General features: G+C 40.4%; 1 protein-coding gene across 1 annotated transcript; it reads left to right on the top strand.

Moving 5' to 3' along the window:
- Window positions 1-335: 335 nt before the first annotated feature.
- Window positions 336-24,200, top strand: LOC143285836 (tonsoku-like protein). Its single transcript, XM_076593269.1, has 22 exons — window positions 336-535; window positions 1,373-1,445; window positions 1,825-1,996; window positions 2,720-2,831; window positions 4,034-4,188; window positions 4,882-5,034; window positions 5,608-5,733; window positions 6,743-6,968; window positions 7,717-7,799; window positions 8,828-8,908; window positions 9,298-9,534; window positions 10,271-10,376; window positions 11,354-11,633; window positions 12,672-13,568; window positions 14,173-14,326; window positions 15,308-15,386; window positions 16,363-16,512; window positions 17,082-17,266; window positions 18,375-18,546; window positions 19,245-19,417; window positions 20,930-21,000; window positions 21,986-24,200. Exons 1-22 carry the CDS (start codon window positions 385-387, stop codon window positions 22,386-22,388), a joined length of 4,239 nt encoding a protein of 1,412 aa, XP_076449384.1. The 5' UTR covers window positions 336-384; the 3' UTR covers window positions 22,389-24,200.
- Window positions 24,201-25,753: the final 1,553 nt, after the last annotated feature.

Here is a 25,753-nt window from a genome sequence, read left to right as displayed (position 1 = left end):
ATGTGTGAATGTGTATATGTTCCCTCTTTAAGGTCTTTTCACTTGTGTAAGTAGTATTAGACTATCATTTGTAAGTTTTTGTGTGGTTGTGTGTGTCTGTGTGTTTGTGTGTGTGAAACTATAGTGTATGTCTGTGTGTGTGTGTGTAAACATGCTAGTTTTCCTTGCTGACAATAGTAGTTATTGTTAATGATCTCACACTAGCATTACTAGTGAAAAACACCGAGCCTTTAGCTACCAAAAAACTTGACCGTAAGGGTGAAAGCCAGGAAGTCGTTCATCTCAACTCTACAACCGCTACATGCTTGCATAATTGTTTCAATGAAGGTGGAGATCCAGAGAGCGTTGGCCACGCTGGGAGACACCTATTACACACAGGCGGACATGCAAGGAGCCGGCTCCTCTCGCCATCTGCTGGATCAGGCAGAGAGGAAATTTCTGCAGGCGCTGCGAGTATGCTCGGAGTTGCGTGGCTCCTCCACCTTGACAGAGTCAGAATACATGGCCATGAAGGGCCGGCTGTTGCTGAATTTGGGTACGAAGAATGATAATCATAATAATATTGATATATGTTACTTGTTTGGCACAAATGTAGGTAAACTATTCTGTTGAATTTACAGGACCCAAAGCACTAGATTGTTTTGATGTTTATATTTTATCTTCAAGGCCTTGTTTTGGCATGGTGTTGTGTCCTTGGGAAAGGTACTTTACTCTTGATTTTTCTTTACTCCATCCAGGTGTGAAATGGCTTCTGACTTCGGTTGGGGATGATTGAAGTGGTGGAAGTAGAGGATTGTGCCCCACTTTCCTATGCTGTACACTTTACATAGTGAAAATGAATTAACTGCCCTGAATGCTGTAGAATGCTTTGGAACCTTTCACCTTAACTTTTAATCTTATAATCGACTACTGGGTTAAGTTGAAGTCCTTTATAATCTACCATTGATATAGATTGAAGAAATATGATTCTGTATCAGTATTTATCTTTCCAGGTTTTACTTTTGGTGTTATATGCTGTACCCTGTCAAACCGGGATGCGTCGGTTTGACATGGTAAGCATATTTAACCAACCTTAGAGTGCAATACAAACTCTCCATTTTAGTGTTACACATAATGGACAGTTGTTCAAGTTATCTTTCAACTTCACAGACTTATTATCGCAAAAAAAATGCTGACGCAAGGTACAATTTACCTATTAAAACAAATTTTGGTCACAGTATTTATTTTATTTTCATTGATTTAATCAAAATCTGTTTTAAAACGAATTCAAGTATTGATCGTGGAAATGTGTGGATGCATTTAAATTCTGATTAATGATAATGGTGTTATATCGTTGAACTGGAAGTTGTTTGATAACTTTTTGATTCTGCAGGGCTTGTGTATGATGTGAGAGGTGCAGAAAAGGAGAGCACAGAGTATTTGCAGAAATCTCTCACAATAGCAAAGTAAGTATTCATGTGTGATGAACACAATTGCTGTGTTCAGTTTTTCTCATCGTAAACCATTTCAGTTTTTTTTTTTTTCAGTGTGCGATGGCTATTTCTATGTTTCCACTTCTAACCTCCCACACACACTTTCATCCCCTCTTCCCCCTCAGGTTTTTCCACTCATCTGTTTAAAATGTGATAAGCCAATGTTGTCTCTTTGTATTTAGATATCAGTGGTATATTCGATGACTTTATTTTGCTCTGTGTGTGTGTTTGTGTGTGTGCATGTTGTGGTGTGGTGTGGTGTGGTGTGTCACAGTGTGTGTGTGTGGATGATAAGATATAAAAGGAAAAAGTTAACATTTGTTCATTTACAGGAATCCATTTGATATTTCAGACAGTGGCACTTGGAGGAAGAGCAGTTCCTGTGCCATTTCAACTCGGCCAACCAGGCACTGCGTCACAGTCAACCAGCTGCTGCCCAGTCGTCTCTTCAGCAAGCTCTGACAATCGCAACACGACTTCAGAACAAGCCCCGCCAGAAAGAAGTCTTCTGTCAGCTGGCTATTGTTAGTCAATGCTACGTCTTGGGCTTTTAATATACATATAGGACTGAAGAATGGTTAACAAGTTTCGGTACTAAACCTTAGAAAACAGACACACATAATGAAGGCAGGCTTGAGCACAGACAGGCACACACATGGTGTTGCATCATACACTTGCATAGCACATATTTACATACGCACATACATACATATATACACAGACACTGAATGCAATGGTTAAGGGCTGCTTTGTAGACATTCTAAACAATTGAAAGTTTAGTTATCTTTCATCATAATGAACTTATTGGCATCCTTCTTTATTGTTTAAATGACTGCTTTTTCAACCTTGAATACAAGAGTTAGACGATGTTTTCACAAGATATAAGCTTTTCTGTATTTTTTCATTGAAACAGACTCTAGATAAAAGCTTCTTATTTTTTTTGTTGTCAACAGCTCATTGATTTAACTTGTCTCACTAGGAAAAAAAAAACAGAAAAAAAAAATTATTTGCATGTTGTTTTTGCTTTTTGAAAGAAAAAGTCTAACATTATCGATCTTTGAACTAATCTTCTGTGGAATCTGTTCCCAAAGTGATGATTTTAAGCTGCTACCTATGTAGATTTCTCAATAATGGTGAGCATTTATCTGAACACACTTTAGATTAAAGGCTTATTATTTTCTTGTTATGGCAGCAGGAGAAACATAGTTATCACTAGAAAGAAAAATCTGTTGCATTTCTCTTGACAGGCCAGTGTGAATGCAGGAGACACAAAATCAGCCAAGCACTTCTTGAAGAAAGCCTACAAGCTTTTGCCTACCACTGGCGAGTCTCACAAGCTTGTCAAACTATACAAGGCAGGTAAGGCTTAAAGATGGTCAGGTTTTGGTGACAAATGAGAAAGGCTGAAATCCCATGACTTAATACGGGTGTGTTCTGTTATGTGCTTTTTGTTTGAAAATAAAGCACACACACACACACACACACACACACACACACACACACTAGAAGCTCCACGAAGGAGTTAGATTTAAATATTTCGCTTTCACTACAGGAATGTTACACCATGATAGAAAAAGTCCAATGGTCAAAATTTCAGTTTGAAGAAAAACACACCTTTAACTCGGAGTTACATAAGAACATACAGAAAATGTATGGTTTCATGGGAAACATTGCAGATGGAAAATGAATTGTTTTAGGACAAAATATGTCCGTAATGTTTCTTGCATCTGTGGTGCTCACATAGCAGCCGATCATATACCAACTTGCAATATGTTAAAGTCTCACATCCCTGAACTGAAATCATCTTCAGTGTTGACGATCTTCAGCAGTCCATTGCTAATGTATGACTTTTTCAACTCCTTGTTAAATAGTCCAGTTGGTTCGCTGTTACAGTTGTTAGTTTTTCATTAGAAATATGTTATATTGTTATGTGTTTTGGGGGTTTTTGTGTGTGTGTGTGTTTTTTGTGTTGTTTGTTTTGTTCTTTTAACAAAACTTAAATCAATCATTTTCTATATGTAACAAACACACACACACACACACACACACTTACTCGCATGCGTACACAGTACTTTCCCCCACCCCCCCTCCCCCTCCACCCACTCGATTTTTTTTCAACCCTCGTCTAATATCACTTACTGTGAAAAGACGTTAAACTAAAGAACGAACTAACGAACAAAAAGCATTGACATACACATGCACACACTCACATGCACGTGTGCATGTGCACGCACGCACGCACACGCATACACACACACACACACACACACACACACACACAAAGTATGTATTTTACTGCTTTTAGAAAGTTTACATACTTTTTGAAATACTGTTTTTTGATACTTTATTGAAGGCTTATTTTTTGCATCTGTCTGCAGGACAATAACATTTGTTTTTGTTTCCTTCTGTTTGCTTGTTTTTTGTGTGTTTTTGTTTCTTTTTTGAAGATTATTTTGATTGTGAATGCTCAAGCTGGATGAACTCAGCATTTAAAAAAAAAAAAAAAAAGTATAGTGTGGGTTTCCATTGGTTTTTTTTTTGTTTGTTTGTTTCTTATGCAGTGACAACCGTTGAGGAACTGAGTGAGCAGCGTTCAGCTTGCAGCCAAGAGGACCAAGACATGTTCAGCATCCATGAGAAACTGGGTGACGCATTCACAGAAATCGGCATGTACTGTGGGAGCTATGCGACAGCCGTTCAGCATTATCAGTCAATGGTACATACCGTCAGTGTGATTTCCTCATAGTGCTGTAGATGACCAAAGTGTATAATGTTTTTTTGTTGTGTGGGGGCAGTTGCTATGATTGAAATTTAGGCCCCCCCCCCCCATCCACAGCCCCCCGCACCCCCTTCTCTTGAATTTGGTCAGGGTGTGATCATTGCAGACAGCTTATTGGCATAAACAAAAGCATGCAACGAAAGGCTCAAGAATTTTTTAGAGGACACAAAATTTTTTTTAATGGACTTATATACGAATCATGATTATTTCGCTTTTCTGAAATAATAGTTTTGGATATTGAAAATTTGTGATGCATTAAGCTTTGTTGAAAGGTGGCCAGGTTCATTTGTGAAAAAAAAAAGAGTTGGGGTTTTTTTGTTTGCTTGTTTGTTAAAAAAAAAAAAAAAAGTTTTAAGAATAATTTTGATATAAAGATAACATTTTTTATGCAGGTAATTTATGCTACGTCTTTTCACTGAGTCGCCGAGATAATTTGGCCAAGAGGAGCAAACACATAGGCCTGGTTTGCATCAGTTTGACATGGTAAGTATATTTAATCAAACTGGGAGTATAATACAAACTCCTCATCTTGCAGTAAAAGATGTACGTAAGGCAGGTTTTTTGTTGTTTTTTAGCATATATTTTAAGGCGACCTAAATGATTGAGCCTGTTACATGACATACATGACAGGTGGAGTGTGGGGAGCGTCTGGGTCTGGGTGCAGACAAGCTGATCCCTGCCTACGTGTCTCTGGCCCAGACCTACGCCGACAACAGGCAGCCACACCTGGCCATCAGCAGCTACCACAAAGAGCTGCAGCTGCGTGGGGAAGATCATGAGCAGGTGAGATGATTGTGTGTGCGTGTGTGTGTTTGAGTGTGTGTGTGTGTTTGTGTGTGCGTGTTGTGTGAGTGTTTTTGCGTGTATATGTGTGTGTGGTTAAAGAAAGTGACCTGTTGGTTTTCCAGTGATTGTTCTGTTTCTGGGTCAGGCAGTGAGTTAATGTCTTCAGTAATGTCATCAAATATTAGGAACACAGTACTTTGACATATCTTTCTTACTCCATTGTGCTCACTTGTTACTGGCTGGAGTTGTTAATGAAACTGATTTTTTGTGTGTGTTCACTTTAGTATCTTTCTGAAAATGAATCCTTATTATTGAATGGTTGAGTGACTGATTTCCTTTTTATAATATTTCAAAAGCATGAATTTTCTCACTTTTGACTTTTTGGTATAAGATCACAGAAGAAAGATATTGGTGTGTGTGTGTGTGCATGCATGCTTGTGTGCGTGAGCTCTGTTGTTGGTGTTTTGATTTGTTTGGAAAAATCATTAACAAGGTTCGAGCTTCCATGCATTGATTCTCCAATGGGTTGTTGAATCTGTAGGAATCTCTTAAGATCCATTTTGACTGCAGATCAGTCGTACTTGGCTGAACATTGCTGAACTGGAGGAGAAGAAAGGAGATGGGTATAAAGTCCTCAGCAAGACTTACATGACCGCTTTCACTCATGCCAGGAAGGCAAACCACCCAAAGTTGCAGGTACGGTATGGTATGAAGTAATTATGACATGCATTTTCATTTTTCTGCGGGGTTTTCTTCTTCTTTTTTTTAATCATTTTATGCATTTGAATTAAGACAATACAGCTGACTGTAGGAGAAAAAAGTATTTTCTGTGTGCTTTGGATATTTATAGCTTTTACACAGTGTATGACTATGAGCGATATTTCCATATGTTAAAAAATAAACAATTATAGGCAAAAGGACACATTGTGTGTAAGCATTTTTGGATGATGATAATGGTGCCTTGATCCTTCTTGCTGAAATTTCTTTTTATGTACATGGCGAAGACATGTTTTTAGTTGGAACTGAGGAGGAATCAAAATCTGATTGTCATAGTTTTCTTGTAAGAGAAAACATGTTTATACAGGCACAAGTCCTCTGTTCTCTGATATAAACCGTGGATGTGCTCAAAGAGAGGAAATTTCTTGTTCAGAGCAGAAAAGAAAATCAGTCATGGATTCTGTGATTGCTAGATATGCAGTGTTCAAGGAGTATATTATGGGTTCTGAGCTGAACAAATTGGCAAACAAGTTAAATGATGTGTGGGTTGTGTGTGTGAGATGGGAGGGGTGTTTCAGTTTCATGGAGGTGTCAGAACATGGAGACTGATCCATACATGCTACACCACATCCGCTGTAAAAAGAAAAAAAAGGGCAACAGATGCCTGACCTTCACAAAAACCCATCACACTGATCAGGCCTTGAGAGCCTTCCCTGGGTTTGTGTAAAAAATATTAAAATGAAGTAATGTAGTAAGACAAAAAAGATCTAAAAAAAAAATCAAAAGATATTTATAAGTAATGTTAATATAGTATTTTGTATCTTTGATATTTTTTGTGTGGATATTCTGTATTTGATTCATACTGCATGTATTACAGAAAACTTGCTTAGAGCTGCCAAATAAGCCCTATATTGATGCACATTATTATGAGTAGTAATTTTTATATTTTTGGCATATAATGCGCACAAAGCCAAAAACGTGGGTGCAGGTGCAAGTCCTGCGTTCTCTGATCGCCACCCAGGAAACGTTTAAGGAGCGGCGCCACAAGGAACAGACAGAGGCTAAACTGAAACAGGTGCAGGCCAGACACGGCCTGAGGTCAGGGGAGGGGCTGTCATCGGAGGAGGAGGAGGACAGTCCACCACAGGACAGCCAGAGTGTCACTGGGTCGGACCGTGAGGCTGACGTCAGTATTTCTGACCTCACTGACAGTGGTGAGATGATTTTTTTTTTTTTCTGTTTGTTGTTGTGGTAGTACCCCTGAAAATGGAGTATGGCTGCCTACATGGCGGGGTGAAAACTGTCTACATGTAAAAGTCCACTCGTGTACATATGAGTGAATGTGGGAGTTGCAGCCCATGAATGAAGAAGAAGGAGTTGTAGTTGTGTAGTATGCAGTGTTTGAAATGTTAAAGACAGCTGTTGTCATGTATTACTTAATTCTCTTTGATGCCCTGTGGGACATAAAGGTCAAATGTTTTCGTCTAGTATGCAGTGTTCAAAAGATTAGAGACTGTTGTTTTTCTGATATTAGTTAGTTTGGCAGAAAGTGTAGTTCTGCTCATCCTCTCATAATTTTGTGTTTTGAAGTTTACATGCAAAATTTTATCATATGCAATGAGACAGCTTCTTGTTACTTTTGACTGTACTGTGAGTATAAATCTGCACAGACGTATGCATGCATGCACACACACACACACATGCACACACACACACACACACACACACACACACACACACACACACACACACACACACACACACACACACTTTCTCTGTGTGTGTGTGTGTGTGTGTCTCTCTCTCTCTCACTCACTCAGTCTCTCTGTTGGTGTAAAACTTTTTTAACTCATTTTTTAATTTTCATTACTGACAACGAAAAAACAAATAGAATATTGCTGACAGCAAATATTTGAAACAGTTTCCATCATCTTTTTTTGTTGTTGTTGTGTGTGTTTCCAGAGAAATCAGATGAAGAGAATATTCGTCCAGTTTTGGGTCAGCCAGTTGGAACTGCAAGAATACGCCGTCATAAAACTTTCAAAGTAAGCTATTTCCTTTGTTTATTGGTCCAGTTATAGCTTTTTTTTCCATCATGTGTGGTACACAACACACACACACACACACACACACACACACACACACACATATATATATATATATATATATATATATATATATATATATATATATATGAAGAGAGAGAAAGAGAGATTTATTTATATATTTTAGCTTTATTTTGATTTTTTGTTGTCATTACAAATCATTTGATTCGAATGAACAAATGACAAAGTCTGGATTTAGTCTGTGGCAAATCAAAACATTGAGGGGGCTGTTATTGGTCTGCTTTTGATTATTCCTTTCATTTGTTAGAAATATTCCTCTCAGTTCAGAGGTAGACGGGTATGGCATTGCTGATTCAGTATATTAATTGATTTTTGGGGGGGTTAGTGGGGGGTCCGCTGGGGGTGGGGGGTGCTTAAAGTTTAGGACATTGTTTTCTATATTCTAATGAAAGATAGGGGTAATGACGATGCTGCAATGGGGGTTTTAGGTTTGGGACTACTTGACAAGACTATACTCTCTTAGAGATTATATTCAAGCGTCAAGCAGGCTGATATATAAAGACACCTGCAGCTTTGGTCAGGAAATTTGAGCAACACCCCCAAAGTCACATCCATGAAGTGGATGACCCTCGACTGTGTGGTCCCAGTCTTCCTGTTTCAGCCCATAGCACACTCAGCTCGGGGTAGGAGCCAGCCATGGGTCAGAAAAACCCACTTCTGATTGGGATTGAACCCACGTCCTCCCAGTTGTCAGTCCATTATGTGAACCACTATGCCATTGCGGCTGGTTACATCACTTAGTGATTGGTTAATGCAGTTGTTCTCATACTTGAAAAGATACTGTTTATTAATGATTAAGTTTTGTTGTTGTTGTTTGTGTTTTATGATAATGACGTGTATGTTTGCTCTGACATGTCAATAAACAGTTGTGATCTGTTTAGATTTTACTTGACGCACACTTTTTTTCTTCTTCATTACCTATAAGTCAGTGTGCATTTTTCTGACAGAAAAACGAGAAAGGAGAAACACCTCTCCATGTGGCCTGTATCAATGGAAATGTGAAGCGAGTGAGGACACTGTTGGCTGAGGTGAACAATGGTCTGACTGAAAATTAATGATAATGTTGTTATATGCAGTAAAAAGAAAAGGATGAATGATTTACAATATGAAACATTAGATATGACAATTAGATGGTTGGTAAGTTTGTTAGTAAACAGTTGTGATCTAACTTACTGGATACGCAATGGTTGTCTCGATCCACTATCAGACTCACTGTTGTTTTATACAAAAACAAAGATAGATCTAAGACTAAAAGTTCAACACATTTATGATATTATTGTAAGCATTATCCCCATAAAAAGGTTTTAATTTCTGACCTGATTAATTCTGTACCTTGTACTCCTCCCACCCCCACCCTTCACCAGAAATAAAAATACAGTGCTTATCAAAATTGGTTTGCTTCATTTTCACTCTTAAGGGCCATCCTGTGAATGTACGAGACCACTGTGGCTGGACTCCACTCCATGAGGCAGCCAATCACAATTACCCCGCCATCGTGGAAGTTTTGCTGGATGTGGGGGCCGACATCAACGATCGTGGAGGCGCTGAGTGCAACGGATTCACTCCCCTGATTGATGCGTCCGCCTGCGGGAATCTGGACATAGTCAAGGTTTTAATCCAGCGAGGAGCCAACGTTCTTGCCAAAGATGATAAGGTGGGATATCATGTGCAAGCTGTTCACTGATATAATGCCCATACAATAGGTGGATTTAAGGTAGAATATAAGAGATTTTAAAAAATAACATTAAATAAATATTGGAGAATAAGCACCTGTAATGGAAACAATAGGACATCAAATGCACATACTAAAGATCCCGCATGCTCTCTCAGACTTGGTGGGTAATGGAAACATGAAAACAATGGGCAGGCACACCCTAGAAAACATTGGGATGCAAACAGTCAAACCCATGAAATCCCACTTGTAGGCAACCAAGCTTGCACTTCCCAGAAAACACAGCTGTCTTTATGATTGGATGCAAGTAGTCAAACCCATGAAATCCCACTGGTAGGCAAACCAGCTTGCACTTCCCAGAAAACATACAGCTGTCTAAAGGGTGGGACGTAAACAGTCAAAGCCTTGAAATTCCACTTGTACCCCAAGCGAGTGAATGTAGGAGCCACACAGCCTATCAATGCAGAAGAAGGAATGGAAGCTAGTGGATGGAATTTTCAAGCGTGATCAGTTTCATTTGCAGTTATCAGTCATATAACAAGCAGTTGTATTCTTCTTGTTTACTGATGATGGCGAATGTATTCCAGTGTCAGAAATAAACAGTAAATCAGAGTTAATTACATCAGTAAAGCAGTGTTAACTTTCATGTTGGTGTTGTAACAGGGAATACGGATTTAAAATTTAGAGTGTTTCACCCAAGATTCTCAATGATTGACAGGGTTGCACGGCTCTTCAAGCTCTGCGTGACTGGTACAGGGATTATGCTGATACTTCAGATCAAGATTTGGAGGCTCAGTATAATGCTGTGGTACTTCTATTTCAAGGTGAGATATTACCATCATAGTGAATCTCATGTTAACATGTTCTGCAGTTGTTTTTTTCTAGCAAAATGATGATTGTGACAGTTCAGTGTCAGTGATTCAGAGAAGACATGAGTATGTTTTTTTAAGTGGATTATTATTATTATTATGATTAGTTTCAATCAAATTTGTTAAAAAGTAATTATCAAAAAAAAGTTTAAAGAATAGAGACAGACTGATGTGTTGAATAAGAGTAATGTGTATGCTTGAGTTGAGGGAATGGGTTTGAACTTCTTTCTGATAAGTGAGTGAATAGATATTCTTTTTTATGCATGTTTACGTAAATAAATCAATAGTTTGTCATTATTAAACAGATATGTGCCTGTTACACTAGTGCTTTAAACTTTTTAACACACATACTAGTAGTCGGGGGCATGCATATGTGCACAGTCATGCATGCACATGCTACATTTACTGATGCAGACAACATAGATGCACACACACAAACACATATACACATCATATGCAGACAGCATGCACACATGCACACATGAGTGTGAGGGCGCGCGTGTGCACACACACACACATACACACACACACACACACACACACACACACACACACACACATAAACTCACACACACTTTCACCATTTTCCAGCAACAACAAATTCACTTCACACTCCAAAAAACATTTTTGCATGCATTTCTCATCACTCAGTAGCCATTAACATGTTTAAAACATTTTCTTTCTTCACACATCTAGACATTACATTCAGTACAGATGTATATAACTTGTTTGCAGAAAATATATTAGGGGATGTCAGCAGCATAGCACAAGATTCAAAGAGAGAAGTTGTGTATTAAGAGAGTTACCACTCTTTATTGTTGTCATTTACTATCCTTGCCTCATTGTTTTTCATGTAAAGAGAGAAATATTTCCATTCTTCACACATCTCGACATTGCGTTCAATACAAATTTATATAACTTGTTGTTTGCAGAGAAAGTATCAGGGGGCATCGGCAGAAGCAAAGGTCAAGGTTCAAAGAGAGCAGTGAGGGAGAGTTCAGGTGGATCCCATCCTCAGCCAGGACCCAGCCATTTAGACGGTGCCAGTGGCCTTTCAACCGGTGCCAGTCGCCTGGCTGGCCACAGCTCACAGAGAAGTACTGCCACAACAACATCAAAACGTCGCTCTCCGCTTCAAGGTTCACATTCCCACCGCTCTCCTGCTCAGGGTCTGCATTCCTCCTCATCGCGTGGCATTGTCAAGAAACACCTGTGAGTGACTGGAACAGTTTCGGGGTTGTTGTTTTTTTTAACGCTCAGGTGTGTAAACAGTAGTGACTTTGTGTATTTGCCCGGTCTTGTGTGTGTGGGTGTGGGCACACTTATGTGTGTGTTTGTCCTTGGTAAACTTTTTTTATTAGAATTTTCTTGGCAAGTGCAAGTAGTATGGGAACCAAACTTGGTGGGATGGTAGGTATGCCGGAAGACCTTTCCAGCCATCCCCTCATGACGAAGAGGTAAGCAGGGTGTGAGGTCAGAGGTCAAGGTCATTGTTTGGCAGAACAGAAGAGCTTAGTAGAGCTTACATCCTATTGTAAACAAACTTTATATGGTCATTGGCCATGATAGCAAGATCCCAGTTGAAATTCAACAATGCATCCTATGATGATAGGAAACGGTTGTGGGTACTACAGAGATGTCTTGTGTTTCTATTCCATAATTCCTGAGGTCGATGAAGTGGGTATTACATGTGAGTCCTGGAGTTCTTGCCTTCTGTTTACCTTTCTGTTGTTTCTTTCTGTGTTTTGTCCCAAAGTGAGTCAGTGCTCAGACACAGAAGCAGTAGGGCAAGGGCAGCTGGAAGCAGGTCTGCTTCCATACCCCTCATTCATTTTCCTGCCATGGCAAAGACCCTCAAGTGTCCACCAAAAAAAAAAAACCCACACATTTTTTATTGATAATTTATCAAAAGAATTGGTTTGAGACCGAATAGAGTGCTGGGGAGGATAAAGATTTGAAAAGAGGTGGTGAATTATTTGTTTTGTGAATCCAATGTTTTGATTACTTCTTTTCTTTGAGAGTGTCTGATCAAGAAAGATCGTATCTTAAATCTGTGGCAGTACCAGACTTAGTATCAATGTATGCATATTAGTTAATAATTTCTGAAAATTCTGCTTGAAAAGATAATGGCTGTGAATGTTAAGACAGTAGAGTATTGCCAATAGCTATCACTTGTACTGCCAGGATGATCAAAAGATGCCAATCATTCATGAAGATGCTCTCAACACGGTTTGAAATCTGTACCACCAGGCCTGGGGACAGTGCATCCAGTGACGAAGGAGAGGCAGACGTGTACCGCAACCCTCAGCTGGAAGACCTGGTTGCCTCATCCCAGTCTGCAACAGAAACATACCGTTCCAGCATCCTAGCTCTGGGGTCCTCCACCCAGAGAGCTGAAGTTCGAGCCTCCGTTTCTAAACCTGCGCGCAGGAGTCAGCGTGACGCTTCCCAGCCTGCTCTCCTCAGTGAGCAGGAGATGGTGGGGGATGATTGGCTGATCGATGACCTGCAGCCGTCCAGTCGGAAACGAAGAGACCGCAGCAGTCTTGGTGGCATGCTGTCCTCTGACTCTGTCCGACCGGCAAGGGACAGCAAAAGGGCACGGTTAACAACCAAGCGTAGAGGCACCGTGACAAAGCCTGACTGTGGTGATGGGATCCAGACAAGTGAAACAGAAGACTTGAATGATGCTTGGTTGTCTGCAGAAGAGTCGTGCCATGAAAACGGGTTGTCATCACCAGAACGGGATTCACATCATAACAGTAGGTTGTCATCATCCACAAAACTTTCCAACAGCAGCATGCATCGTGTTGTTCCTGTCATCTCAGACTCTTGTAGTGGAGAGGAGGAGGAATCGCTGCCTCGCCTAACCAACAGTGTTAGAAGAATGGATGCCAGCGTACGGACTCTGAATGTAATGGATGGAGAAGTCTTGTGTGGGGAACAGACGGAACAGGCACCAAGAAGATTGTCTGACGGTCAGCGGGTTGGAGAAGACCTTGGGATGCATCTTTCACTGGGTGATCCAGCGGGGGAAACAGGGGGTCATTTTGTCCCCCCTCCCAGTGCCACCACAGTTCCAACCCAGCTGGCCCGTGTCAAGGTGCGGATTGAGGGATCTGTGTTCCTGATCCCTTTACCTGCAACGTGAGTATTATTTTTATCTTTCATGGTCTTTTTGTTTCTTTGATATTTAGTCTGTTTGTTTGAAGTACAGCTATGTTAGAAGATTTTCATTGGTGTGGGTGTGTGTTTTATTGAATCTATAATTGAGTTGAAAGATATGAAATAACCATATGAATATTACTTAAAGGTAAGTAGTTCGTGTGTACATATTATTGCCCACATGCACAGACACAGGCACAGAGACAGCTACACACACACTCACACTTTCACTCACTGGCTGTCTCACTAAAAAAAAAAAAGTGTAAATAGAATTCCATCAGATTTTGTTACATGAGAATCTGTCTTCTTTTTGACACCTTGCTGTTGAAGTTCTGCTTTTCTTTTCAGGAATATTTAGAATGAAAATGTGTAATGAATCAGGAACTCCCTATTTGATTTCTACAACCATTGTTGGTCAATGAATTTGAATGCAACAAAATATTAGTTCATCTGTCTTCAGTAAACTACATACAGTTGTGTTTCTGAGTTGTGTTTCCATCATTCCTGTAATCCAGTTGTTGACTGTATTGTGCAGAGAGGTATTTTCATGATTCCAGTAATCCAGTTGTTGACTCCTCTTGTGCAGAGAGGAGAAGACAGTAGGATGGCTCAGCGAGGAAGCCAGTCAGCGGTACAGCAGTCACTTTGGAAAACGCCCGTTTCTGACACTGAGCAGCAGCGACGGAGCGATTCTGAGCACGGACGATGTTCTGTCTTACGTGTTGTCCAGGGATGAGCAGGTTTGAATTAACTATTTTGTTTTTGTGGTGACCTGATGTGAAATATATGCTGGACTTGAATAACTATTTTGTTTTTGTGGTGACCTGATGTGAAATATATGCTGGACTTCAGTTGAGAGGAGGTTCTTTTTTTCTTTCTTTCTTTGTTCATGGGCAGCAGTGAGTGTGTACAAGTGAGCTTGTATGACTGTTTTACTCTGATGTCAAAGCAGCTGTATTCTGTTTTGGGGGATGTGCATGTTGGGTATGTCTCTGTTTCCATGACCCGTAACATGGATTATAGGATATTTAATTAATGTGCATGTTTGATCTGCATGTATATAGATTAAGGGGATTAAGGCACTAGCAGGTCTGCACATCTGCACACACACACAAACACATGAACATGCGCACATGCACACACGTGTGCATGTAAGCACACACACACACACATGCACATGCATGTTTGCAGACACAGTCACACACACACACACACAGACATGGGCACACACACACACACCACCGCACCACCCCACCACCACCACCACCACCCCTGCCCCTCAAAACACTTTGAAACCCTACCATTAAAAAAAAACCCCACACTTATTCACATAACAGTCTGAAAGATCACCATCTTGTGATATTGTTTCAGTTGGCATTGCTTTTCCTCATGAGATAATGTTTCCTAATTAATGCATATGTGTCAATTCAAATCAAACCAGTGTTAAAGCATTTTGTTCTTGCTTTTGTTAGAGACACACACATTGAGATGAGGACTTACAAACTAAAATATTTGAACAGCTTGAAGGATATATAATAATAATAATAATAATAATAATATCATTTGTACAGCACTTACCCTGTGGCTCAAAAGCACCTTTAAGAATACACCTATCATAAATAAGAAACAGAAATATTATGTTTTTAAAAATGATTAGATACAACTCGCCAACCATTTAAAAACAGTGTAAGATCACTCATGATGATGTTTTTTCCTCACAGTTGGATGGCACAGTTCATGGATGGGATCAGCCTGCCCTCAGTGAAAGATATACCCAAGCCTGTAAAACACTGAACACAGGTCAGCCGCATGGTGATGGATGAAACGATAGAGGTTATAATAAATCTGTGTTGTTACCGAAGAACCCAGGGACATATTTTCCCCCTTTTTTTAGATATTCATTATTATTTTGAAAGATTTTTCTTTACAGCAGATGTCGTAGTGTATATTGATCACTTCATACTCTTTTACACCTTGAAAATGAAACTTGAAAATTTGCGCTTGATAAGATAGACAGCCTAGAAATAAGAGAACCGAGCAAAGTTGTCTTCCAGGACAGCTTACAGAACTGTTTTGAGATTTGGCTGTCACTTGTGTATTGGGATTAGAGGGGTTATTTATTAGAAAAAATAATTGTCAGTTGTCATTTGCTTTACGAGCTTAAGAATGTTGACAGTAAAAAAAGAAAAAAAAATGAAGGAGAACAAATTAAACATTGTCAGTTGTCATTTATTTTATGAGCTTAAGAAGTTTGACAGTAAAAAAGAAAAAAAATGAAGGAGAACAAATTAAACATTGTCAGTTGTCATTTGTTTTACAAGCTTAAGAATTTTGACAGTAAAAAAGAAAAATATGAAGAACAAATTAAACAGTTATGTTTCAGTTCTCAAGTTTCAGAGCGTATTTATATATCAGATTTGCAGCAGTTGACAGTTTAAGGGAAGTTTCCCACATTCACAGTGGAAAAAATTCGCACATATACATACATGCCGACACATGCACCAGTAACTGCAGACTTCCACTTTAATGATTTACGTTACAGGATGATGTGTTGTTTTACAGTGCATCAGTAGAAATCACATCCCTGTCACCAGACTGAAGCGTGATTGTTGGTGTGTCAGCAGAAGGAAGTGTGATAGTTGGTGTGTCAGCAGAAGGAAGTGTGATAGTTGGTGTGTCAGCAGACTGAAGTGTGATAGTTGGTGTGACACCAGAAGGAAGTGTGATGTTGCTGTGTCACAGTGAGGTCTGAGGTGTGATTGTTGGTGTGTCACAGTGAGGTACAGAAACATCTGTGGGATACTGAGTGAAGCAGAAACGTCCCACCAGCTCAGCCTGTCAGGGCTGGGGCTTCGATCCACTGTTCTCTTGCCCATCTCCAGGGCTCTGCGTGGAGAGACCACTCTGACCCAGCTTTTCCTGCCTGGTAACTCAGCCATCTTTCCATCTTTAAATGTCATTTTCCATTTTGGTGCTTGAATGTTTGAATGTGTGCCTGCGTGCGATTTGCTTTGAATTTTTTTTGTTGTGATATGGAAGGTTAAAAGATAGGGAAAGAAGGCACTGGTATGCATTTACTGTGAACACTACTGGCATTTAAATGTTTCACTATCTGCTTGTGTGTGGTTGTTTGTGATTAAAATTGTTAATACATTCAGTCTTCATTGCATATATTTATGAAAATTGAATCATGTGATACAGTCTGTAGTAAATATAGATTTTAAAAATTGATCTTTATTACTTCAATCCAAAAAGGTCACTTTTTTTTTTTCCAAGAATACATTTCATTTTTGGATAGTGTATTGGTTTCGCACAGTAACGTTTAGATATCACGATCTGATTATGACATGCTGACATTTTGTAATGGTATTGTTGTTGTTTTTTTTACCTTATCAATCATTTTTAGAAAATAACAGTCTCACTGATTCTGATGCCCTCCCCCGCCCCCATCACCCGCCCCTCCCCACTCCCTGTTTTTTCCCTGTGTCTCGACAGACAACCACCTGGGTGACAACGGACTGCAGGTGTTGGCAGCATCACTGGGGGACCTGAAGGCGCTCACCCAGCTCAGTCTGTCTGGCAACAACATCACCGCTGCTGGATTCAGACACCTGGCCGATCTCTTTCCTGCACCGGCAGGCAGCCGTGAAACCACCTGTTCCACTTCAGGTCCTTTGCAGGTTGGTGGGGAGAAGGCAGGTTGGTGGGGGGAGGGAGTGGAGGGGGGGGGGTATGCAGTACTCAGGGTGGTGTATCATTTGCAAGGTGATTGATATGGTGGGGCTTTGGCTTTTAATGATACTTTGAATGTAGTTTAGATTATCCAGGAGGTGGTGGGGATTGGGCAGATCTTTAGGTGCTAGGTGACTGATATGAAGCTTGGCCTTTTACTGATACTTTGAATGTAGTTTAGGTTATGGGGGGTGGTGGGTGGGGGCAGGGTGAAGGGATGGGCAGATCTTTAAAATAGGGGGGAGGGTATGCAGTCTTCAGGGTGGTATATCATTTGCTGGGTGACTGATATGAAGCTTGGCTTTGTACTGATACTTTGAATGTAGTTTAGGTTATTTAGGGGATGGTGGAGTGAGGGTGGAGGGATGGACAGATCTTTAAATCAGATTCCTGTTCTTCTGCCAGACAGCTGTCTTCTCCCAGGTCATGTGGACTATGTCTTGGTAACTGGGTGAATCAGTTAAGAAAAGAAAAGTGTGTAGGTATGGTTATGTAACTAGATCCACTGGCCTTGATGAAATAATCCTCCAAGACAGTTGAAGGAGGGAGATGGAGGGGATGACAGAAAAAAACATTGAACTGACATTGCAGAATGGATGTGGAAAACCATTTGAAGAGACCCAGGGTTTTGACACACAACCGACAGACCTGGAGGTTCTGGTGAAGAGTTCTGTGTGGCGCCCCAGTGTCTCTTCACAGAGTTAAGCTGGGAAGAAGAAAAACAAAACAAAAACAACAAAAAACAAAAAACCGAAACAAAAAAACAAGGAAGAAGAGGGTGAACACTTTATAATTTTATATGAATCATGAATTTATGAGTTTTCAGTTGAAGTGAATCATGTTTGGTGCTATCAGCAAAAACATATACAAATACAGAAATACAGTTTCAAAAATTTCCAGTTTCTTTTTTTTTTTTTTTTGTGGGCGCTGGGGCGTGAAGGAGGAACACAGTGGAAAAGGAAGGACTGGAGAGGGATGGGGAAAGGTGCCTCCGTGTTCATGGATTTAACAAAACGGTGTGATTTTTATTTTTTTAATTTTTCGTTTGACACACAGATGCTGGAAACCTTAGACGTGAGCCACAACCCTCTGGGCAGCAGCATTGCGGACTGTCTATGTCGTGTGGTGGGGGGCCTGTCATCGCTGTCAGCGCTGATGATGTCCTCCTGCGGCCTCACTGCCAGGCTCTTCCAGCACAACCGGCCTGCCCTGGCAGCTTGTCTCCAAGGTGGGTTTGGTAAAACGTGTGGAAAACAGAAAAACAATACCAACAAAAAAAGCAAACAAAAGGTGGCACTGCACTGTTGTAAATGTTCTCTTCCTGGAGAAAGCAACCTGTATTTTGTGTAGAGAAATCTGTTATGACTGAATATTTGTTGTTGTTTTTTTTGTATGTATGTTCTTTACTTTTCTTCCTTTTTTGCTTAGTTTCAGTGTTTATAATTTGAAAGCCTTTGGGTGGTCTTTGTGATAAGCAGGATATAGACAAAGAGGAAGAGGAATTTCATTTTCAGGGACAGCACCCATATCCTGTAATAAAAAAAAAGAACTCATTTGCTACAGAAACAGCACAAAGAGAAAACCTGGAAACCTCCATCCTGGAAGAGAAAAAGCTTGTTTTTCTGCCTAGCGAAAGTACATTTTAGTCTATTTTGTTTGCTATTTTTATCCATCATGGAAGTGAGTGTGTGTGTGTGTGTGTGTCACTGTGTGTGTGTATGTGGGTGGCACTGTGTATGTGGGTGTCACTGTGTGTGTGGGTGTCACTGTGTGTGTGTGTATGTGGGTGGCACTGTGTGTGTGGGGTGTCACTGTGTGTGTGTATGTGGGTGGCACTGTGTGTGGTGGGTGTCACTGTGTGTGTGTGTGGGTGTCACTGTGTGTGTGTGCGTGTGTGTGTTACTGTGTGGGTGTGTGTATGTGCAGGCAGGAACATCCAGCAGCTGGGCGTCTCCCACAACCACCTGGGGACCCTGGGGGTGGAGTTGCTGTTGTGGAGCATCAACGCCCAGAACATGACCAGTCTGGACCTGGGTCACACGTGCCCCGACCCCAACCCTGGCCACCTGGCCCTCCACCTCAAAGTCTTTGTCAATCAGGTAATCTGCAGTCTTTGACATGTCAGTCAGGTACTCTGTGGCAGTCTTTGTCAGTCAGTTTTATCGGCAGTCTTTGACATGTCATTTAGTCACTCTACAGTCTTTGACGTGTCGATCAGGTGCTCTGCAGTCTTTGACGTGTCGATCAGGTACTCATAAGCAGTCTTTGACAGGTCAGTCAGGTACTCTTAAGCAGTCTTAAATGTGTTAATCAGGTACTCTGCAGTCTCTGTCAGTCAAGTTGTCAACAGTCTTTGACATGTTGATCAGGCCAGCAGCTGTCTGTGACTTGTTAATAAAGTAACTGACAGTCTTCGTTACATCAGTCAGATAATCGTCAGCCTTTGTCATGTCAGTCAGGTAATCAGCAGTCTTTGACATGTTAATAAAGTAATTGACTGTCTTATCAGTCAGCTAAACGGCAGTCTTTCTTGTGTTTGGTATTCAGCAGTCTTTGTCATGCCAGTCAGGTAATCTATAGCCTCTGATATGTCAGTCGGGTAATTTGCAGTCTTTGACATGTCATTCACGTAATTGGCAATCATTTGTCAATCAAATAATTGGCAGTCTTTGTCATTCAGGAAATGAGCAGTCTTTGACATGTTAATATTAATAATAAAGTAATTGACTGTCTTATCAGTCAGCTAAATGGCAGTCTTTCTCATGTCAGTCAGGTATTCGGCAGTCTTTGTCATGCCAATCAGGTGATCAGCAGCCTCTGATATGTCAGTCAGGTAATTTGCAGTCTTTGACATGTCATTCAGGTAACTGGCAGTCTTTGTCAGTCAGATAATTGGCAGTCTTTGTTAGGTAATTAGCAGTCTTTTACATGATAATCATGTAAATCCACAGTCTGTCATATCAGTCAGGTAATTGACAGTCTTTCATGTCAGTCAGGTAATCAGCAGTCTTTCATGTCAGTCAGGTAATCAGCAGTCTTTGACATGCCAGTCAGGTAATCAGCAGTCTTTGACATGTCAGGTAATCAACAGTCTTTGACATGCCAGTCAGGCAGTCTGACAGTGCTTTAAGCAAATGAGAGGTAGCCTATTTTCATAGATTCATTGAGAAGGAATAGGACATTAAGACAAGTCAGTTGACAAGCTCAGCAGTGGTTTAAAGATTTTTTTTTCTCTTTTATTTTTATTTTTGGTGTGGTTGTTCTTGAGCCCATGCTGTTGAGCTCATTTCTCAGGAAAGGCTCTTATTTCACTTTTGTGATACGGAGCAGACATATTTGAAAGTAATGCTTTTATTTTCATTGGTATTTCAAATAAAAATGAAATTTCATCATAGAAAGATTTTCTTCATTTTTTCTAGCAGCTGGTGAAGTGATTGTTTTGTTTTTAGGTGTGTGTGTGCAGGAAAATCAGAAATATAACCTGTATTCATTTGCATTTCAATTTGATTTTTTGGAGTTTGAGATATTTTGTGAGTTTTCATTCTTTACCGCCATGTGGGTAGTCTATCATCAATGGCACATGTTCAGATGGTCTGTATGTGTTGTTACAGGACTGTGGTCTGCAGAGTTTGTCACTGGAGAATTGTTCACTTAATCAGGAAGATATTGACTTCATTTGCAGGTATTTATTGTGTGTTCTTTGCTTGCTTCTCATTTCCTTATTTGTATTTGTATTTCTTTTTAATCACAACAGATTTCTCTGTATGAAATTCGGGCGGCTCTCCCCAGGGAGAGCGCATTGCTACACTACAGCGCCACCTTTTTTTTTTTTTTTTTTTTTTTTTTTCCTGCATGCAGGTTTATTTGTTTTTTTCCTTTGGAAGTGGATTTTTCTACAGAATTTTGCAAGGAACGACCTGTTTGTTGCCGTGGGTTCTTTTACGTGTGCTAAGTGCATGCTGTACACGGGACTTCGGTTTATCGTCTCATCTGAATAACTAGCATCCAGACCACCACTAAAGTTCTCGTGGAGGGGGGAGAAAATATCGGCATCTGAGCCGTGATTCGAATCAGTGCGTTCAGATTCTCTTGCTCCCTAGGTGGACACGTTACCTCTAGGCCATCTTTCCATATAATAGATGATAATTTCAACATTATTGAAAAAGATTTGTAGATGGCATAAATAATGATGATGTTTAAAATACACTTGCTGTACTATTTTCAGCTGTATGTTTCTTTTATTTGTGTCATCTGTCATATAACTTAAACAGTTAATGTACAGCTTTAGAATTCCAGGAACTTCCTCTAAGTCTCTGGGTTTATTTTTCTGTGCATCTTATTTGCCTGTATGCAAGCTGGTGGGAAGTGCCCAAGCTACAGTGGCTTGAACTAAACTTACTGATTTAATAATTTGTCTCTGGTATTTGTGCGCTTCGTGTTTCCCATTGTGGCCGAGTCTGTCAATTAATTTGTTTTTTTAGTAATGTACTGAATAAATATATATGTTGAAATTTCTTTTAATATTCTGTGTTTGTGTTGTCTGGGTGTTATAACCGGGTTAGGTGGGAGGGTTTCTAGTCCCTGGTCTTTTATATACATTGCGACATGATCTCATAGAATTTTTCTTTTGTTGTATTCTTCCACCCCACCCCACTGACCCATTACAGGCTGCCACAGGAAGTTCCCAGCCTGCAGAAACTGAACGTCTCCCTGAACCGAGCGCTGACCCGAGACAGTCTCCAGGCACTGCTCCGCAGCTCCTCCCGGTGTGCGCACAGTCAGCTCCGTCACCTGCAGGCACAGTCCTGCTCCATCGGCTCCCCTCTGTCGGCTCCCTGCCCCCTCCAGTCCTCCTCCAACCCCACCACCACGGTCACTGCCTCCTTCCTGGAGACCTTGCAGGAAAAGCTGTCCTCTCCCTACCCCCTTCAGCACCTGACTCTGCCCTGTGTGGGGCTGGACAAGTTGGACCGAGAGCGCCTGAGTGACGTGTGGATGCAGCGTTGGGCTCAGGGCACCGTGGAATTCTCAGCGCAGTCTGTGCTGTTGAGCTTGAAGCAGCCGTGTTGAAAGGGGGTGCTTGGAAGTAGAGCGGAGTTTGTGATTGAGTTGTGCTCAAAAGTAAATTGGAATTTGTGTGGAAGGGTTGTTGGTGGGCAGAGGTAACGCTGAGGGCTTGTGATTTTTGGAAGTTTATTCAGCGGAGGAATGAAACGGGAGCAATAGCCGAATGGGTAAAGATTAAATCTGAGAGTCCTGGGTTTGATCCTGGTGTCAGTGCCTGGTTGATTTAGGGTTTAGGTTTTTTCATTCTTCCATATCAACATATTTGTGTGCAGACCTGCTGGTGCCTTAATCCCCTTAAAGTGTATACACAAGCAAAAGCCATTCTCTTTCAGTTCTTCCTGAACTGTTCTGCACCATGTCTCCATTGGTCTCCTTCACATTGTTTACAGTCTGGACTCAAGCGAGAAGGTTCTCTCTGGATGATGTCTAATGACATCTTTTTTTCTAGGTTCAAGCAGAAAGGTACTTTTGGAAGGACGTTTAATGGCATCTTTTTCTGAGGTCAGGTGGAAAGATACTCTTGGAAGGGCTTCTGTTGGCCATTCTTTTCTGGGGTCAAGGGGAAAGGTACTCTTGGAAGGGCTTCTGGTGGCGATTCTTTTTTTCTCTCTTTTTTTTCAGTCTAGAGTTATGCATGCGTGTGACTGGTGTGAAAGCGCTTTGATATGTCTCTGCAGAAGTTTTAGCGCTATATAAATACTAATTATTAGTATTATTAGTATTATTCTTTTCTGGGGTTAAGTGGAACATTACTCTTGGAAGGGCTTCTGGTGGCAGTTCTTTCTGGCGTCACATTGAAAGGAATGTTTGGAAAGGCTTCAGACTTCTGGTGGCAATTCTTTTCTGGCATTAACTTGAAAGGTGATCTTGGGAGGACATGTAATAGTGTCCAAAGGTTGTGTAATATCAAACTCCATCTTTCTGTAATTGTTTTCTCTTGTGATATCCAGCATTGAGGTTCTTGCCCAGAGTTCAGTGTTAGAGGTAGTATTTAGCAACAACCACCACAAAAAAGAAGTCAGATTTGTTCAATGAAATGAACTTGAACTTGAACCATTCTTTGCATGTAATTTATAAAGTACAGTTATTTGAAAGGGTGCTTTTGCGAGTATATATACACTTGTCATTGTTGATATAATATTCATTTCTTGCTATTTTGTCATGCAGACTACATTACCCATTGTCTTTCAGTTTTAGTTCTTGAGGTGTACACACACACACACACACACACACACACACACACATCCATGGGTGCATGCACACACAGACAGAAACAAACACACACACACACACACACACACACACACACACACACTTAAGTAATAAAAGCATCCCCTTTCTCCATTTTTATCATGCAAAATAGAATAGAATAAAATGTCATGGTTCAGTGTAATTGATTTTTGCAGCTGTGGCCAAAAATATGGATTGAACTTCTTTCGTTTTTCTTTTCCAGTTCTGTCATTATATCTGACATAAAAACCTATCTCTCATTCAGACCAAATAAAAAAAAGTTTCTTTTCTGCGTAACAAAACACTGGGTACTAAACAGTCAATGAATATATCTCAGTTGTATATTGTGTTACAAGCTGCTGAACTAATCAGGTACATGTTTATCTGTCAGTGAATAATTATGGATTGTATTCAAATGATTGATTAATCAGGAGGTTTGTAATTTATGGTCTTTGTATGTAAAATAGAAATATGTCAGCATAAAAGGAGTTGCTTGTATATTGAAATGTAACAGCCTGATTTGGTTGTTGTTGTAAGTAAGTATTTTGTGAAATTAAAGATGGTGGAAAAAAAAAAAAAGTGTGCTGCATTATTTTTGTGTCCATGCAACAATGTATAAAGTCATTCACCATACACCCTCGTACTGCTTGGGCACTATTGTGAGTTATTTGCGTCTTTAGCCCAAGCAGTCTAATCCCAGTTGGTTGTTGCATAATCGATTACTTATCTTGAAAGGGACACAACTCTTGAGCATTGCTTTTTTACGCTGCCATTCAGGCAGCCATACTCCTTTTTGGAGGGGGCGGGGGCTTGCTGGATATGTTTGTGTTTCCAAAACTCATAGAACACTGACATGGATTACAGAATATTCAACGTTTGATTTCATATTCTGCAAGTGTATACGCTCAAAAGGGGTTCGGGCATCAGCAGGTCTGAACATTATGTTGACCTGGGAGATAAGAAAAATCTCCACCCTAAACTTTACATTTGCAGCCTTGATTCAAACCCAGGACCATAGAACCAGTGCTCTAACCACTCATTTATTGTGTCCATAACTGCTAATGATCGACCAGGCCTTTATGATAAGGTACACTGGAGGCAACCAAAGAACATTATATGCCTGTGACAGAGCTGTATTTGGTAAGAACAATACTGCCATTATACAAAAAAGTTTAGTGCTATACATCTTTGAATGACCAGCAAAGCAGATGCTAGCAATCTAGTGGAATTGACAGGGTTGCTTAACCTATTGTTTCAATTTGTCATTGACATTATTGGTAGATATTAACATTGATCAGGAGATCATAAACATTTGTAAAATGAAGGTGAAAGTTTAATTAATCGCTGCTGTTGGACTTGTTAAAAGTCTTGAAACTGTCACCATGGTGCAACTCTTTTTGTGGTGAACAAATGATTCTTGTTAAAGGATGAAGTTTGAATCCTGATCAGTTCAGAGAGACTGAGAAGCAGATGATACGGTACTGAAGTCATGGATTGATGACTGAGAGGATGTCAGTTTGAAAGCTGTTGATGGCCCATCAAGTAGGAAGACTGGAAGAACATAGTTCCGCATCACTTGTTTGACAGGTATTTTTGAAAGTCATTCTTAAGTTTTTGTGCGTATGTGCATTTCTTGAACTTGTTTGGTGTTGGAATGTATCACAAATGGTAGGGAAATAAATTATGTTTGACAATAACCATCTGAACGGCAGAGGAGGTAACTGCTATCTGGACAATCTGGGCAATAATTTGATCATAGTGGAGAGTGTCTTGCCCAAGTTACATCCCCACTCTCTCAGCCAAGAGGGTTTTAGGACAGTCGGTGATGGGATGGTTCCCAAAGGCCAACTAGCCCCAAAGGCTGCAGCTCTAAGAGCCAGTGCAATTTTGCACAAAAGACTAGGCTGTAAATGATTTCCCATTGTAGTGGAGAAACCATTGATAATACAGCTCTCACTATGCTGTTGGCCCAACTGTAAACTAATGTCAATGTATGATCTCATACATACTGTGGACACTTCACTGGTTGCCTGTTCAAGTCAGAATTGATTATAAAGTTGCCTGTCTATGCTTTCAGTGCCTGAATTATGATACAACACCCAAATATCTTTCTCGGCTTGTTAACCTGTACTTGCCAA

Source organism: Babylonia areolata, chromosome 9, assembly GCF_041734735.1.
Source record: "Babylonia areolata isolate BAREFJ2019XMU chromosome 9, ASM4173473v1, whole genome shotgun sequence".
NCBI classification, from domain to species: domain Eukaryota; kingdom Metazoa; phylum Mollusca; class Gastropoda; order Neogastropoda; family Buccinidae; genus Babylonia; species Babylonia areolata.
This window is presented reverse-complemented; position numbering and strand designations above follow the sequence as displayed.